This window comes from Chrysochloris asiatica, unplaced genomic scaffold (assembly GCF_000296735.1).
Source record: "Chrysochloris asiatica unplaced genomic scaffold, ChrAsi1.0 scaffold00080, whole genome shotgun sequence".
Lineage (NCBI taxonomy): Eukaryota > Metazoa > Chordata > Mammalia > Afrosoricida > Chrysochloridae > Chrysochloris > Chrysochloris asiatica.
Genome location: NW_006408598.1, coordinates 11679831 through 11695413, shown reverse-complemented (window position 1 = coordinate 11695413; position 15583 = coordinate 11679831). Strand labels below are relative to the sequence as shown.

The 15583-nt window shown below is 40.8% G+C and overlaps 1 protein-coding gene across 1 annotated transcript in view; it reads right to left on the bottom strand.

Moving 5' to 3' along the window:
• Positions 1-14624, bottom strand: part of SUCLG2 (succinate-CoA ligase, GDP-forming, beta subunit) — a 296247-nt gene extending 281623 nt beyond the window's left edge. The window contains exon 1 of the mRNA XM_006865639.1: positions 14487-14624. Within this exon, the coding sequence (XP_006865701.1) occupies positions 14487-14568 (82 nt within the window). The 5' untranslated portion in view covers positions 14569-14624. The remainder of the gene's footprint in view (positions 1-14486) is intronic.
• Positions 14625-15583: the final 959 nt, after the last annotated feature.

Below are 15583 nucleotides of genomic sequence, written 5' to 3'. Positions count from 1 at the left end.
TTCAAACCAACCTTGTACTCAAGTGCTTTCCTATAGCAGCACACCAGGATTCATAAACATTCAGCCAAGATAATTCTAGGTTATTGTTAAGCGCCTTTGTGCCCAGTATTGCATTAGGTAAATCCACTGCTCAAGACCTCTTTAAAGTGTTGAAGAACAAATATGCCAGTTTGAGGACTAAGGTGCGCCTGATCCACGCCATGGTATTTTTAATAACCTCATATGCATGTGAAAGTTGGAGACTGAATAAATAAGAAGGACTGTAGACAAATCATTCATTGAAGTTACAGTGTTGAAGGAGAATTTTAAAAGTATCACGGTCTGTGAAAAGAACAAATTAATCTGTGTTGGAAGAAGCACATCCTTGTCCCTGGAAGCCAGAAGGGCCAGACTTCGTCTCTCATCCTTCAGACATATTTTCCTGAGGAACCAGTCCATGGAGAAGTAGATCATAGCTGGTAAAATGGAAAGTGGGAGCAGCAGAGGAAGGTCCCCAGTGAGATGGCTTGGCACCGTGTCAGCAGCAATGGGCTCACACATAGTAAGGCTTGTAAGGTTGACCCAAGATCTACCAGTATTTCACTCTGATGTGCATATGGTCCCTAGGAGTCCTTACAGATTCAATGGCACCTAACAATAGCAACAATTGTTTTCAGAAATTCGGTGTATCACTATCACAATTGAATTGCAAACAAGAAAGAAAGGAAAGCTTTTGTGTTGCTTCATAGGCACCCTGTATAGGGTTTCCAAGGAGCAGTTGGGGGTTTTCACCTGAGGACCCTAAGGTTAGTAATCCGCTACTTACTCTCTACTTCCTGTAACCCACAGAGCCACCATGAGTGAGATGTCATCAAATGGCAACTAACAACAGAAAAAAAGGTGACTTCAATCACAGGTGTTGCTGAACCCTTTCTTGGTTTCCTTGTAGCCCCTTCTCTTACTTTATCAAGATATAATGAACACAAAACACTGGCAAAGATGGACAGCTGCTGTCTAGTACTGTAGGACATATAGTTCTGTGTGTGTGTGTGTGTGTGTGTGTGTGTCTTAAATTACAGAATCTGGAAGAAAATGAAGCTGTCTTTGCCTAAGTAGATTCCAGTATCAGAAGCCCTGAGCATCCCAGCATTATTCTCAAGCCTATTTTGTGGCTTTAGACAGGAGGAGAGCCATGAACCAAATTCAGCCACAAAGGTGGCATCAGACAGTGTCACCAAGATGATGTTTCTCTTCACATCTTCCCAATTTACTGCCATCACCCATGTAGCTGCTGCTCCTTTAGTGGTACCCATTCCCTTACATCTGTCTTAAAGAAATGTCCCTCCAGCATTAGAGAAAACCATTGGGTATATACAGTAAGATGGGCTCTCAGAAACCTTTAACCTAGGTGGAGGGTTCCTAGGTTTGGTTGTTCTCCTAGTAGCTTTTCCATTCAGGAATCATTTAATGAATTCCTACTATGTTCAAGGGGTGCTGGTATGGCACTGTAGGATACGCCATGGACTGTCAACCACAAGGTCAGTGGTTCAAACCCACCAACTGCTTCTTGGAAACCCTATACAGGATCACAATGAGTTGGAACTGACTCAACAGCACTTAACAAAAGTAAGAACTATGTTCAACATACCAGAATTATGTTCTATGTGCAAAGATGAATGGGAAATGGTCCCAGTCTTAGACTGGAGAATCAAGCCTTGTCCTACCCAACTGCTTCTGCCATCATCGCTAAGTGTCAGGAAGACCTTTTCTTCTTCTTTTCCATCTTCCTTTAGAAGGTGAACAAACAAATGAAATAATAACCAGAAACAAGCAGGTTTCATGTGAAACACAGCTGTTACGGAGACCACATACTTTACTGTTTAAACTGAAACTCTGACAGTTAAAGAGATTGCTATTAATAAGAATTCTGAAATCATGCATGTATCCCAAACTATCCCAGACAAACCAAAAGGGATGGTCCCTTATGCTTAGAGTCATTTATGAAAACTTTACAAGTCAGATGAATCATGAAACCACCTGTCCTGATTTCTGGAAACAGATAAAATCTATTTCTCATATGAAAATACCCACATTTATGTCATAAGGCAGGTGTTCCCGGCCCCTCTCCTTTCTGTGGACACTGAGATGCAGATCCTACAGCACCATAAGAAAACTTCACAATATAACGACAACATGGACTGATTCTTCCTATGACTCAGACATGGCCTTAAGTCTTGGTCCACTCCCCCCCGCAATACTGTGGTTAGGAGCTACTGGCACCTTGCATTATATAGAGGAGCAAATCGATCCAGAGAAGCTAAAACACAGCCAGTAAAGAACAAAGCAAGGCATTAAACCAAGGCAGTCAGCTCCCAAACTCAACTTCACCACCTCCCCATAGACTAAGAAAGTGTCACAGCATAGAAGACCTTACACAGACACCAGGAGACACACTACGTTAAACCTCAGAAATGCACGACCTCATTTCATCTTCATTACTCCCCAGGAGGTATTATTATTATTATTATTATTATTAATTATTATTTACTTTGCTTTGTAGTTGATTCCAACTCATGACAACCATAATGTGTGTCTTTGTAGAATTGTTTTCAGTGACTGACTTTCAGAAGCTAATCACCAGGGCTTTCCTCCAAGGTGTCACTGGATGGACTTGAACCTCCAGCTTTTGGGTTAGCAACCAAGCACATTAGCCATTTGCACCACCCGAGGTCTTCAGAACTATAATGCTAGGGTGATTTTAGAGATGGGAAAACTGGGGATTCAAGTAACTTGACCGGGGTCACAAAGCTAACATTTGGCAGATGTAGGAACTGAATCCAAAACCAGTTTCCGTCGTCTCCACTGTGCTAGAAAGGAGTCCATGAAAGAAAGAACATGAGCAAAGGCAGGGAGGAGACGATGGGTGTGGCCACACCCAGGGAAACAGTACAGAGGCCCCGTGACGGAAAGGTAGATTGCGGCTGGGCCACACACCGCTGGCCACGTACACTGCCGTGAGTTTAAACCAAATCCAGAAAAGCAAGGAAGAGCAGTAAAGAGTCTGTAGTAAAACACATGCACCTCAATATTGTCATGTTTATGACAATGAATGTACAGGTTATTTATAAATAAAATTCATACTTATATAAAGTTGTTCTACGGGGCTACTTCGAGCACCTGAGTACTTTCGGAACTGTTTAGGTTTTGTGTATCAAGTACTTTCAGTGTTGCTATTTCCCCCATTATCCACAGCCCATCTGCTTCCTTTTACCCATACATAAGTGACTGATACATTTGCTCAAATAAAAGACTGAAGACCAAAGAAAGAAAATCAAATTCTAATACTAGACTCACATTTAATTTGAGAGAAACAAGAGACTCCCAAATCCCTTAGCTTGTTCCATGTTAAATGAAAGGAGAAAAGAAACAAACATAAAATTCAGATGGCCTGTTTACTCATCCGCTTTTCATCCTAAGGTAGATCAAGCAATTTTTTTTAAAACCTTCTCAATTCATTTTCTGATTTTTTTTTTTTTAAGGTAACCTAGAAAACTCAAGCCTTAGTACTATTTATGAACACCTGTTCAACATGGACTACTCTTGTAACCGCTACCTGGGGGAACAGCTTGGCATCTGAAAAGCTTAATTCCTCAGGTACTATTCATTCTGTTTCTATGTAAAGGAAGACTGATTTTCAGTTTCTTTCCAAATTATGCAACTTTGGACTTCATATGCTGCCATCTCCGTAGAAAATATCAACCTACAGTATACAAGGAATAATCTATTCATCATCAAATCATCTGAGGAGCCGTACGGCAAAAACAGTGGAGCAGCACTCGGGTGTCAGTGCAGGAGCCTGAACAGCTTTATCTGCGGTTGCTGCTTCTAATAGACATTATGATATTCCTTTTGTTGTTGTGTTAAGTGCCGCCGAGTCGGTTCTGACCCATAGAGAACCTGTGTAGGGTTTCCTACTGGTACTACTGGTGAACTTGAACCGCCAATTGCGTGGCTCAAACGACTGCAGTCCAGCACATTAACCCACATCATGATGGCTCAAAACATTCTCTCAGTTCAATGAAAAAAAGAAAAAAAAAAGTAGCTTATAAGAGGCATGTGTTATGTTTGTCTTTCTTATCAGAATAATTCCTTGAACTAATACTATTATCACCAATTTCCCAGTCAAGTAAATGGTGGCTTAGAGTAATCGATCTCGATAAAGCTGGGTTGAGAGAACTCTATTCTGATTGTAAAAAGAAACAAAGAAAAAAAAAATTCCCAAAATTCTAACTGCTACCTACGGGAGAAACTTACTACTACAACAACATGTCACCAAAGCCATTTCCTATTCTTCCTAAGTAGGCTTGTTGTTGTTGTTGTTGTTGTGTGCTGTGGAGTCGGTTTCTACTCATAGAGACCCTGCACAAGGTTTCCGTGGCTGTAAATCTTTACAGGAGCAGAAAGCCTTATCTTTCCCCCACGGAGTAGCTGGTAGTTTTGAACTGCTGACCTTGCAGTTCGCAGCCCGATTCGTAACCACTACGCTACCAGAGCTCCTTTAAGTAGGCTTAATTGAGACTGTATTTCCCAACCTCCTTTGCCATTAACTATGACCGCATGATGAGTTCTAGCCAAGAGAATGGGAGTTGATAATGACGTCCTCGCAAATCTCCACAAGCAATCCAACATGCCCTTCTCCTCATTTGAGCGGCCCAAAAGGAGATGATTCCCATGTCATCATTAGGAGCCATGATGAAGACAGCAGTGAGAAATGATGGAGCAGGGTCTGCATTCCTGAGTTATCATTTAGAGAAGGACTGAGAAAGGACATGGGACTTTTATGAGAGTAGGAACTAACTTTTGTGTGGCTCTGTAGGATGGGCACTGGACTTCAAACTACAAGGTCAGGAGTTCAAACCCGCCAGCTGGTCTTTGGAAACCCTATACAGGAACTGACTCGACAGCACTTAAAACAACAGCAATTATTCTTTTTTTTCATTGTATAGTAAAACCTCTGAAAGCTGGGAGCTATCTACAGTGGAAGCATGTCAGAGAAGGAAAACTGAAGTCTTTTTCTCTAACAGAGAGTATGAGGAGAGTGATAAAACTGTCCAAACTGGGAAACTTACCAAGGCTGGAAGAACAAAGCCATTTCAGTCTCTCACAGGTTCTACTGTATGATGCCATTGAGAACTGGGTGGTTTATACATGACAGCAGCTAGCATTAGCCAATACAGCAATGTGGTTGTTGTTAACTGCCATCGAGTCGGTTCTGACCCATAGTGACCCCGCATAGGGTTCCCAAGAAGCAGCTGGTGAGCTTCAACCGCCAACTTTGCAGTTCAAACGGTTTGGCAGTCTGGCGCATTCACCCACAGTGCCATATAGAGCAAAGCAGGGGGAAAAAAGAAATCGAAGCAAATCTTAGCAGAAACTAATCTATAGTCAACCTAAGGGTTAATACTGCTTGCTGCTGTGTGCTGTCGAGCCGGTTTCAACTCACAGAGACCCACATAGGGTTTCCAAGGATTACTACACAATCATTAAAACAAAATTGAGAAAGAGGGGAGTTAGTATTTGGGTAATGTTCATGCTACACAGGAAATTTTGAAAGTAGGACACAAAACTGTATGTATGGAAATTGCCCCAATTCATAAACAGATAAATTCTCTCTTAATCTGACTTAAGAGTCCTGGTATGGTGCTGTGGGTTAATACACTAGTCTGCAAAGTTACTTTGAACTGCAAGGTCAGTGGTTCAAGCTTACCAGCTGCTTCTTGGAAACCCTATGCAGGGTCAGTATGGGTCGGAACTGACTGGATGGCATTGAGAACAACAACAAAAACAATCTTATTTATGTAAACATATACACAAGAGGAAAAGAACTGGACTGTAAACCACAAGATTGGCAGTTCAAGCCACCTAGATCCACGGGAGAAAGATGAGATTTTTCTGCTCCCGTAAAGATTTAAAAAGCCTCAAAAACCCTATCCAGTCACTATGAGTTGGAACGGACTCAATGGCATTTAACAACAACACACACAACTTAATGCTGCTAAGCGAATGGATAAATGCTCAGAGAAAAAAAAGATAAAAGGAAGTATATTAACATTAGAGTCCGGGTGTGGCACTGTAGGATGAGCACTGAACCAAAAAGTCAGCAGTTCAAACTCACCAGCAACTCCACAGAAACAGTAAGTCAAAGCCAATTCTACAGCACTTAACAATAACATGTTAACAGTAACACAGGTTACTGCTCAGTAACAGGGCTGGAGGAGACTTTTGCTTCTTTATCCTTTATAGTGTTTGCCAAAATCAAAACAGGGATATTACTAAGATAATCATGAAACATTTATCTGATGATGTTTAAGATTTCCTTTAAAAGGCCAGATATCTAAATCCAAGGATAATAAAGAGCTAGTTCCTCTAGCCACTTATCCCAGGCAATGTTTTCTTCTGCATTTACCATCCAATAATTTATCGTCTGGACATTCAGAACTCTCAAGCCATACACTGGGGTGAGTGAAAAATAATTCAGAAGAAAGTTCTGGAAAATGATGCCATGTGGCAATATAAACTACTTGTTTCCTCACAATGAGGGAGTTTTCAAAAGCAAATTAATAAGTAAATCCATTAATGATACACAGAAAAGCCAGAAAGTAAAATTATGTCAGTTGCCATGGATACACACTTGTGGGCTCACAAAGATCTGGTGATATTCTGAACCAGTCCTTAAAGAAATGCCTTTTTCATCAGTTTAAATAAGGATTACATGAGATAATACTTACAAGAAGCTTAGCACAAAGTTAGGCACACAGTAAAGGCCCAAAGGCTAACGCTACTACTGGTCATTTCATTGGCTAAAAAATAGGGAGACTTAATCCTTGCTTTATTATAGCGTCAGAATTCAAGTTGAGGCCCTGCCTTTCAAAGCCGCATTCTCATTCGTTTCTAAGGAAACCTGAAAGGAAAATATATCCGGCACTTCCGTAAAACCTGCCTACCCACAGCCTGCCTTGGTCTTGCCCTTCATTCTGTAGGTTTCCTGCTGCTTCTATTCCTAAACACCACAAGACAATTAGGAAAAAGGTATTCTAACACAGAGACATTCCAAGAAGACAACCAAAGAAGCCCATTGTATTTGCAGAGTCAGAAAGAAAAGAACATTTTATAAAAGAGAAGGGGATGTCTTAGCAAAAATATATACAATAGGATTTATTATTAAAGGCTACAAGCGTTCAATGGGATCTTTTTTATAATTACATTTTTAAAAGACCATTAATTTCAATTCAGGTATTCCTTTAAAGAAATATTAGAACGCGAACAGAAGTAAAAATTTTCTGAGTTAACACCAGGATTTATTGAACATTTACTATGTCTTAGGACCTATGATAAGTACTTTCTATCTAAACCTTGATGAATCAAGGTTTTCACTTGCAAATAACAGAAATTAACTAGCTGAAATTATCATGCAGGAAATGATATTACTGGTGTGGTGCTGTGGGCTAATGCACTGGACTTCAAAGTCGGTTTGAAATGCAACGTCGGCGGTTCAAGCTCACTAGTCGCTCCTTGGAACCAACTCAACGACACTTAACAACAACAACAGATGACAGTAAAGTAGGACCCTCTTGGCTCAAATAGGTAAGCACTCAGCTACTAACAACCATTTGCCAGTTTGAATCCAAAAAGCAGCTTCGCAGGAGAAATACCTGGCAATCTGCCCCCATAAATATTAACACGTAGAGGACTTTATAAGACAGTTCCACTCGGGAGCATGGGATTGCTCAGCAGACTCAGCAGGAGTCCATTAGTAGTACAAATCATTAAGTGCTAGGCTAGTAACCTAAAGGTTGCCTTGGCAGTTCAAGCCCACCCAGCGGCCCCACGAGAGAAAGACCAAGCAAGCTGCTTCCATTAAGATTACAGACAAGAAACTCCCATGGTGCTGAAATCAACTTGATGACAGAAACAGTCACATAAACACACAGAAGCCTAGTGAATCAGGTACAGAAAATGGGATGGAGTTAAAGGAAGCCATTAACAGCCAAGGACATAATCAAATCATATCACAGTAACTGCTCCCATCTGGTGAGGACACACTGTTACTCCTAGGAAGCCCACATCTCGTCAACATCTAGTAGACTCAATTCACCATTACTTTAGATTCTTTGTATTCAAAATACTGGGCAGCTGATGTATGCAGGGATAGTGAAGATTTAATAGACTGAAGTCAGTATTCCTCATACCTGCCACTGTAAGCCAATGATGATCATCATCTTAATGCAAAGCATTTAAGATCTCTGTACACGATGTAACTACAGAATGAGATCCGACAAAGCCTCAACATTCCAGGACGTTTGCATAGGATTTAATCTCCTATAAGGAGCTCTGGTAGCGTAGTGGTTACGAATTAGGCTGTGAACCATGAGGTCAGCAGTTCGAAACTACCAGCTGTTCCGTGGAAGAAAGATGAGGCATTCTGCTCCCATAAAGATTTACAGCCTCGGAAATAATGAGCGGGTCACTATGAGTCAGAACCAACTCCACGGCACATAAGCACCATAGGCCATGTCTATCAGTATTCAATGGGCAGTAGTAGTTCCCTTAGCACATAAAATACCTTAGTGGGCTCAGTAATTCACTAGGCTTTAGGATGCGTTTCTGAAAAATAAACAGAATAAGTTATCTTATTGACGGATGGAAACATGTTGTGGCTGAAAGCAATCCAAAGCTAGCCAAGTTCAATAAAAACTCCTTATCTCCATTTTAGGATGCATGTTATTAGCTCAAAGAAGATTAATTTCTCCATTTATAATACACTTTTCCTTCTGGCAAAATAAATAAATAAAGCTATGACTTTCTGAAATACAATCATCCTGATTAATCAAATGTTGAGATTCTCAAGTAAACCTGAATAGAATAATTAACAAATTGTTGTGGAAATTCCAAAAACTGTAAAGTAGGTTCTGGAAAGAACTCATTATGTTGGTATGTTGGTCTTCAAATACTACTTTAAGATTGTTGTTGTTGTTAAGTGTTGTCAAGTTGATCCTGACTCATAAGGACCCTGTATAGGTGAGCTTGACCCACCGACCTCATGGCTAAAACCCAGCTTGCAGTACAACGCGTTAACCGACAGCACCATACCACGACCCCTCCTTTAAGACAGGCCTTTCGAATTAAATGAGATGCTCATTCAGTCATTTTTAAAGAGGACTGAAATATTAGTCATACACATAGCGGTGGAGATGTGCCATGGAGTCTGTTCTGACTCATAGCAACCTGACATAGGGTTTCAGACACTGTAAATCTATGGAAGCAGAGAGTCTCCTCTTTCTCCTGCAGAACGGCTGGTAGTTTCCAACTGCTGACCTTGAGGTTAGCAGCCCAACTCATAACCATTACATCACTAGGGCTCCTCATATACATAGTTGTTGTTGTTGTTGTTGGATACCATCATGTCGATTCCTACTCATAGCGACCCTGTATAGAGTTTCAAAGGAGTGACTGGTAAGCTTGAACCACTCACCTCGACAGTCAAATGACTTTGAGTCTAGCACATTAACCCACAGCGCCACACCAGGACTCCTATATGCATAGTAAGTGTATCATAATCATCTGTTGATTGTATACATTAATTTTAATCTATAAGGAGAAGTATACAATAACCCTTCAGAGACCATTATAGGCAAAGGAAACAATTCTTTTCTACAAAGGCAGCTCATCCAAACTGCAGCAGAAATGAATATTATCCATGGATTAAAAACCAAACCAAATTTACTTTCTCAACCAGACCTAAGTCCATTTTCTATGTAAGAAAATGAGAGTCTCACTTGACATCTTATCATTATGAAATGAGGCTAAGAAACAAAAGGTTTGCATTAGGCATTTTTTAAATGTCCGAATTAACAAGCTTTCCGTGATATATAGCATGATGTTCTATCACACAAAGAGATACACCAAAATAAATCATAAAGAAAATATCTACAGATTACAAAGTTCCTATAAATCGTATCTTAGAACCTGCCACATCTAGTTTTAATTCAATCTCCTAATTTTATTAATATGCATTTTCCATCTTAAAAATGCTGAGCCACACATAAAAATCTCCTAAGAATAGCATCATCAAGTTAGCAGAGAGGAAACATGCGTGGGGAGGAGATAAAATCTAATATTGCTGAATTCAAACCCTATCTTCGTTGATTATTAGCTCTATAAACCTGGCAAGTTTTTTTAACCTCATCTTGCCTGTTTCCTTGATTGTAAAACAACAAAGCTGCACTTAAAATGGCGAAATTTGGTAAATGATTAAATACGCAATATATTATTGCTGTTGTTGGATGCCATTGCATCAATTCCAACACATAGTTGCCTTATGCACAACGGAACGAAACACGGCCCAGTACTGCTCATGCCTCAAACTGCTGTTACCCTTGAGCCCAGAGCTGTTCTTACTGTGCTAACCCATCTTGATACAAGTCTTCCTCTTTCTCTCTTTTCGCTGAGCCTCCACTTTACTAAGCATGATGGCCTTCTCCAGGAACTGATCCCTCCCTGTTGGTATTTGAAACATGAGCAATGAAGTCTCACCATGCTGGTTTCTAGAGCATTCTGGTGGTACGACTTTCAACACAGATTTGTCTGTTCTTCTAGCAATCCGTGGTACTTTCAATATTCTCCAACATCAAAAATCAAATGTAACAATTATTCTGTGGTCTCCCTTTTCATTGTCCAATTCTCATATACATACGAGGCTATTGAAAATACCTTGGCTTGGAACAGCAAATCTTAGTCCTCAAACTGGTATCTGCTCTTGAACAGACCTTAAAAAGGTCTTGTACCACAGATTTGCCTAATGTAACATCATCATTTGACTTCTTGACAGCTGCTTCCATGAGGGTGGATGGTGGATTCAAGCAATCTGAAGTCTCGGACAACTTCAATCTGCTTTCCACTTATCATCATTCTATTGATTGCTCCAGTTGTGAGAAATTTGTTTTCTTTACATTGTTGCTGTTGTGAAGTGCTGTTGAGTCGGTTCCGACCCATAATGCCCTGTGTAGGATTTGAGGAGCAGCTGGTGAACTTGAACTGCTGACCTTGCAGTTCAAACAGCTTTGCAGTGTGGTACATTGACCCACAGTGCCACACCAGGACTTTACATTAAAGTACAATTAATAATGAAGCCTGCAATCTTTGATCTTCACCAAGCAGCATTTTAAAGTCCTTAAAGGCTTCCAGCATGTATATTGTTGCTACTGTTGCTAAGGTTGTCAAGTTGATTCCCACTCAGATCCTTTATGGGATTTCTGAACAGTATGGGATGGGTTTGGACCACTAACCTTGGGCTTAGCTGTCTAGTGCTTATCCTACAGCGCAGGTAGAGGTGCCCTTTTCAGGACAGTCAGGGAGATAGATGTATATGTAACTCAGCTTTAACTTTAACCACAAATCTCGCTGGTAAAGGCCCAGTTGTGCTCTTGTATCTTGTCACTCTTACAGTGATGAGAACATTAACACTGTGAAGTTCTGCCAGATCCTGATTGTTTAGCTTCCTCTGATACGCTGGCAGCATCACTAACGTGCATGCTTCCTTCAATACTGCGATCATTGTATTTCATTTTTAACTGACTTGGTATCCTGTCCTCTCAGGAGACTATAAATGTCCTTTATTCACAACTGTCCATTCAACAAGGGAAACCAACATTACTCACAGAGAAAAAGAAGAATTACTCATTCATTCATCAAGTGAAGTGATCCGTTGTTTAAAATACCCTTTAGTTCTAAGCAAGGTCAGAGAGGTCTCCCTAGCCACTCCATTTAAAGGAGCATCTCAGACATGCAGAGACAGACAGACAGACAGACAGACAGACACACACACACACACACACACAATCTCAACATGTTCATTCCCAGTATTCTCTTTGACAAATTTTCTTGAAACTACTCAATAACCCAAATCTTATCTTATTTTACTTAAACTTGCTTTATTTTCCATCTCTTTCTCTCTACTCAGCACACCCCAGCATTTAAAACCCCACCTTGCTAATTCGTCCAAAGCAAAAAGTCTACTTTACCAGCATGCACATGGTCACAGCCACAGAGGGATGGCTAAGTCAACACTTGCAAAACAAACATTTAACTAAGAAGCCAATCAATTCAGTAAATCCAAATCTCCATGGAAAAATCGGAAAGACAGATCTTCTTTCAGCTGTGCTATGCCAGGGTGGGGGAATCATCTGCTTCCAGAATCCCCTTAAAATGGGGTCAGACGCCTGCACCTGGACAGCTGTGCTTACCAGCATTTAATAACGGAGGAAATGATGATCAAAGACCAATGTGAACTTTACATTCCTTGGCTCTCATTTCCCCATCCTCAAACCACAGGAGTACCCTGTGAAAAGGTTAGAAGAGTAACCTTTTCTAAGTCTATTAGCTGGGTCACTGAGGAGCTCTTATCCAGGTTTAGATCTAATTTTACTGTTTTATCTATCCATAAACACCAATTCTGATAGATTTTCATTTCTTAAAATGCCTACATTTAGCAGCAAAAATGCAATTACAAATCAATTTCTTTCTAGACTCTAAGTTCTAATAAAAAGGGCCTGCCCGTCTCCCCTAGCCATATCCACAGTGCCTAATACGGCTAGCACGCAGTAAGAATCTGTGGAAGAAAAGAATAAAGACAGAGTTCAAATGGCACAACATAGAAAGGACATGGCGTATGAGCATCCGGAGAACTTCTACATGGAGGTACAGGCAGAACTACTATTAGCTGAAACACCTAAGCGCTTAAAAGACAGCTGAAAACTGGAAAATTGAAATAAAGAGCCTCCATCTATCTTGAGGAAGACTAGTGGGGTGGCGTTTAAAGCACGCAGCTGTCCCAGCAAATCCACAGGAGAAAGATGTGGCAGGTACAGACTTGGAGACCCCACAGGGCACATCTGCTTTATCTGCGTTGCTAGGAGTCACGATCAACCTCATGGTCATAGGATGATGGGACATCCATGTTGCACCCCTAACTTTTCTCCACTTGTAGCTGTCTCGACAATGCAGACTCACACATGTTCTATTCTTTTTAGATTTCAGTAGTAAATGAACGCTGCCAGTGTTTCAGGCAATGTACGCAAATCATTTCAATGCCCAGACTTATACTACCTGATATGGTAGCCACTAGCTACATGTGGCTACTGGGAATCTGAAACGTGGCTAGTCTGAATTGAAATGAATCGGAGATGTGAAATACAAACTAGATTTGTTTTGGTATCATACATGCTGAAATGATCGTTTAGATATACTACAGGTAAAGGAGCTCTGGTAGCACAGTGATTATGAATCGGGTTGCTAACCTCAGGGTCAGCAGTTCAAAACTACCAGCTGCTCCGCGGGAGAAAGATGAGGCTATCTGCTCTCTTAAAGATTTACAGCCTCAGAAACTTTGTTGTGAGTCAGAACCGACTCCATGGCATATAATCACCATTACCACCACAGGTATAGGAGCTCTGGTAGCATAGTGATTATGAATTGGACTACTAACCACAATCAAGGTCAGCAGTTCAAAACTCCCAGCTGCTCCGCGGGAGAAAGATGAGGAGTTCTGCTCCTATAAAGATGTGCAGCCTCGGAAACCCTGTGCAGGGTCACTATGAGTCGGAACCAACTCCACGGTACTTAACAATAACACAGGTAAATAAAATCTATTATTACAATGAATCTCTTTATACTTTTCTTAGTGTAACGGTGAGAAAATTTTTAGATGCATATGTGACTCATATCATATTTCTATTGGAAAGCACTGATCCAGACTGATCATAGAGTCATGTACCACCTGAGGAAAGATCACTGGAAAACAGACACCAGGACCCAAATCCTAAATTTTCAATCTATAACTAAGGAAACTGGCTAGATTGTTCTACCATGTACCAGGTAGTTCACACAGGTGAAATCTCCATTACAGTTATAAATAGCTGGGGGATAAACACTACTAGTCTTGCTCTACAGAAGAGGAAACTGAGCAGCAGAGAGGAGAAAGCATTTATACGAAACTACATAGGTGATAAAAGGGGGGGGGGGGGCAAAGCACTGAACCACAGCTGACCTGACTTCAAAGAACACGCTCTTGGCCTTGTTCTCCCCTCTAATCACTCATAACTCTCACAAGATGCTAAAAGCAGGATGCAACGCCTCTGGCCTGAGTTATCCTACTGCGGATTTCCCACTGACACTCTACATGCTTCAACCATCTTTCTCCCAGTCATGGAAACACATACGAGAGGACTGGCTTCCGTGGTGACTAGACAACCTCAGAAAAATGACCGTGCAACAACATCCCACCTACTGCTATTTCACGCCAAAAAAAAAGTGAAGTTTTTCTAGTTGTACTTTTGCCCTTTTTCACATTCAAAGTTCTCCACCGTCTCAGCCACTGTTAGTATAATTCGCTGGCCAGCTTTCATACAACTACTACTTGTGTATTTGTTTCCTGTTATTAACAAGCTTACTTAGTCTCTTAGCCGCCTCAAGAGCCTCCTTCGCAGAGTCTGCCACAAAGAATTTTTGAACTTTCACTCCATTGTCAGACATTAGTTTCTTGCTCTGGTATTCCTGCAAGTTCAGCCATCTTCGGGAGGCTAACTGAAAGGCCTAAAGAAATTGGGAGAGAAGGAGAATAACATTTATTACTACATAACAAGAAAACAACAGTCAACCTACAGGGATCGTTTTATAGATACCTTTAACTGGTAGTCATTAACCCAGGATTTAGATGCAAAAAGAAAGCCAATCTATATAAATTCTTCATGCCTAACTATTTTTTAATAAGAAACAATAATGAGGGGAAATGAGCTTCTGTTATGGGATTAAAAACCTGGGATTGGTGAGAGGGGAACGCCATTCTGATCAGAACTAATGTCACTGAGTGACGCCGGTGAAGACTGTTGAAATGGCTGGCAGCTGCTGTGGGTTGTTGTCGTTTTCCACCTACAGATTTGCCACAATTTGAATACTGTATATATATTTTTTAATGTTAAGGACAATTATATACCTGCACACAAATGAATGCTAGTCTTAAAAAATGGTGATTATGGAATAAGGTCTGTAGTTTAGTTAAGATCAACGTACCAATGTCTTAGTGTACCACAGTTACATAAGCAGTCAGCACTAGGAGAAATGGGTGGTAGGTATAGGGTCTCATTGCACTGTTTTTGCAACTTCCTTTGGACGTATAGTATTTCAGAACAGTTATATTAAATTCTATTATATAGTGCTGCCTAGTGCACAACCCCCACCAAATGAACAAAGCTCACAGCAGTCTCTAAGAAACTAGACGCACATCACTAATCATTGCAAGGCATCTCAGAGAGCATTTGTAACTCTTTGAGGTTAAAAATTCTTTCAGTGCAGTCCAGCTATAGTCCTGGTGTGGCACTGCAGGACAAGCACTGGACTACAAAGTCGCATTGAACCACAAGGTCAGCTGTTCAAATCCACCAGCCACTCTGGAAACCCTATACAGGGTCTCTATGAGTCAGAACTGACTCGACAGCACTTAACAACAGGTACACTCAAGAGTCCTGTTGGGGACCTGTAGGATGAACAC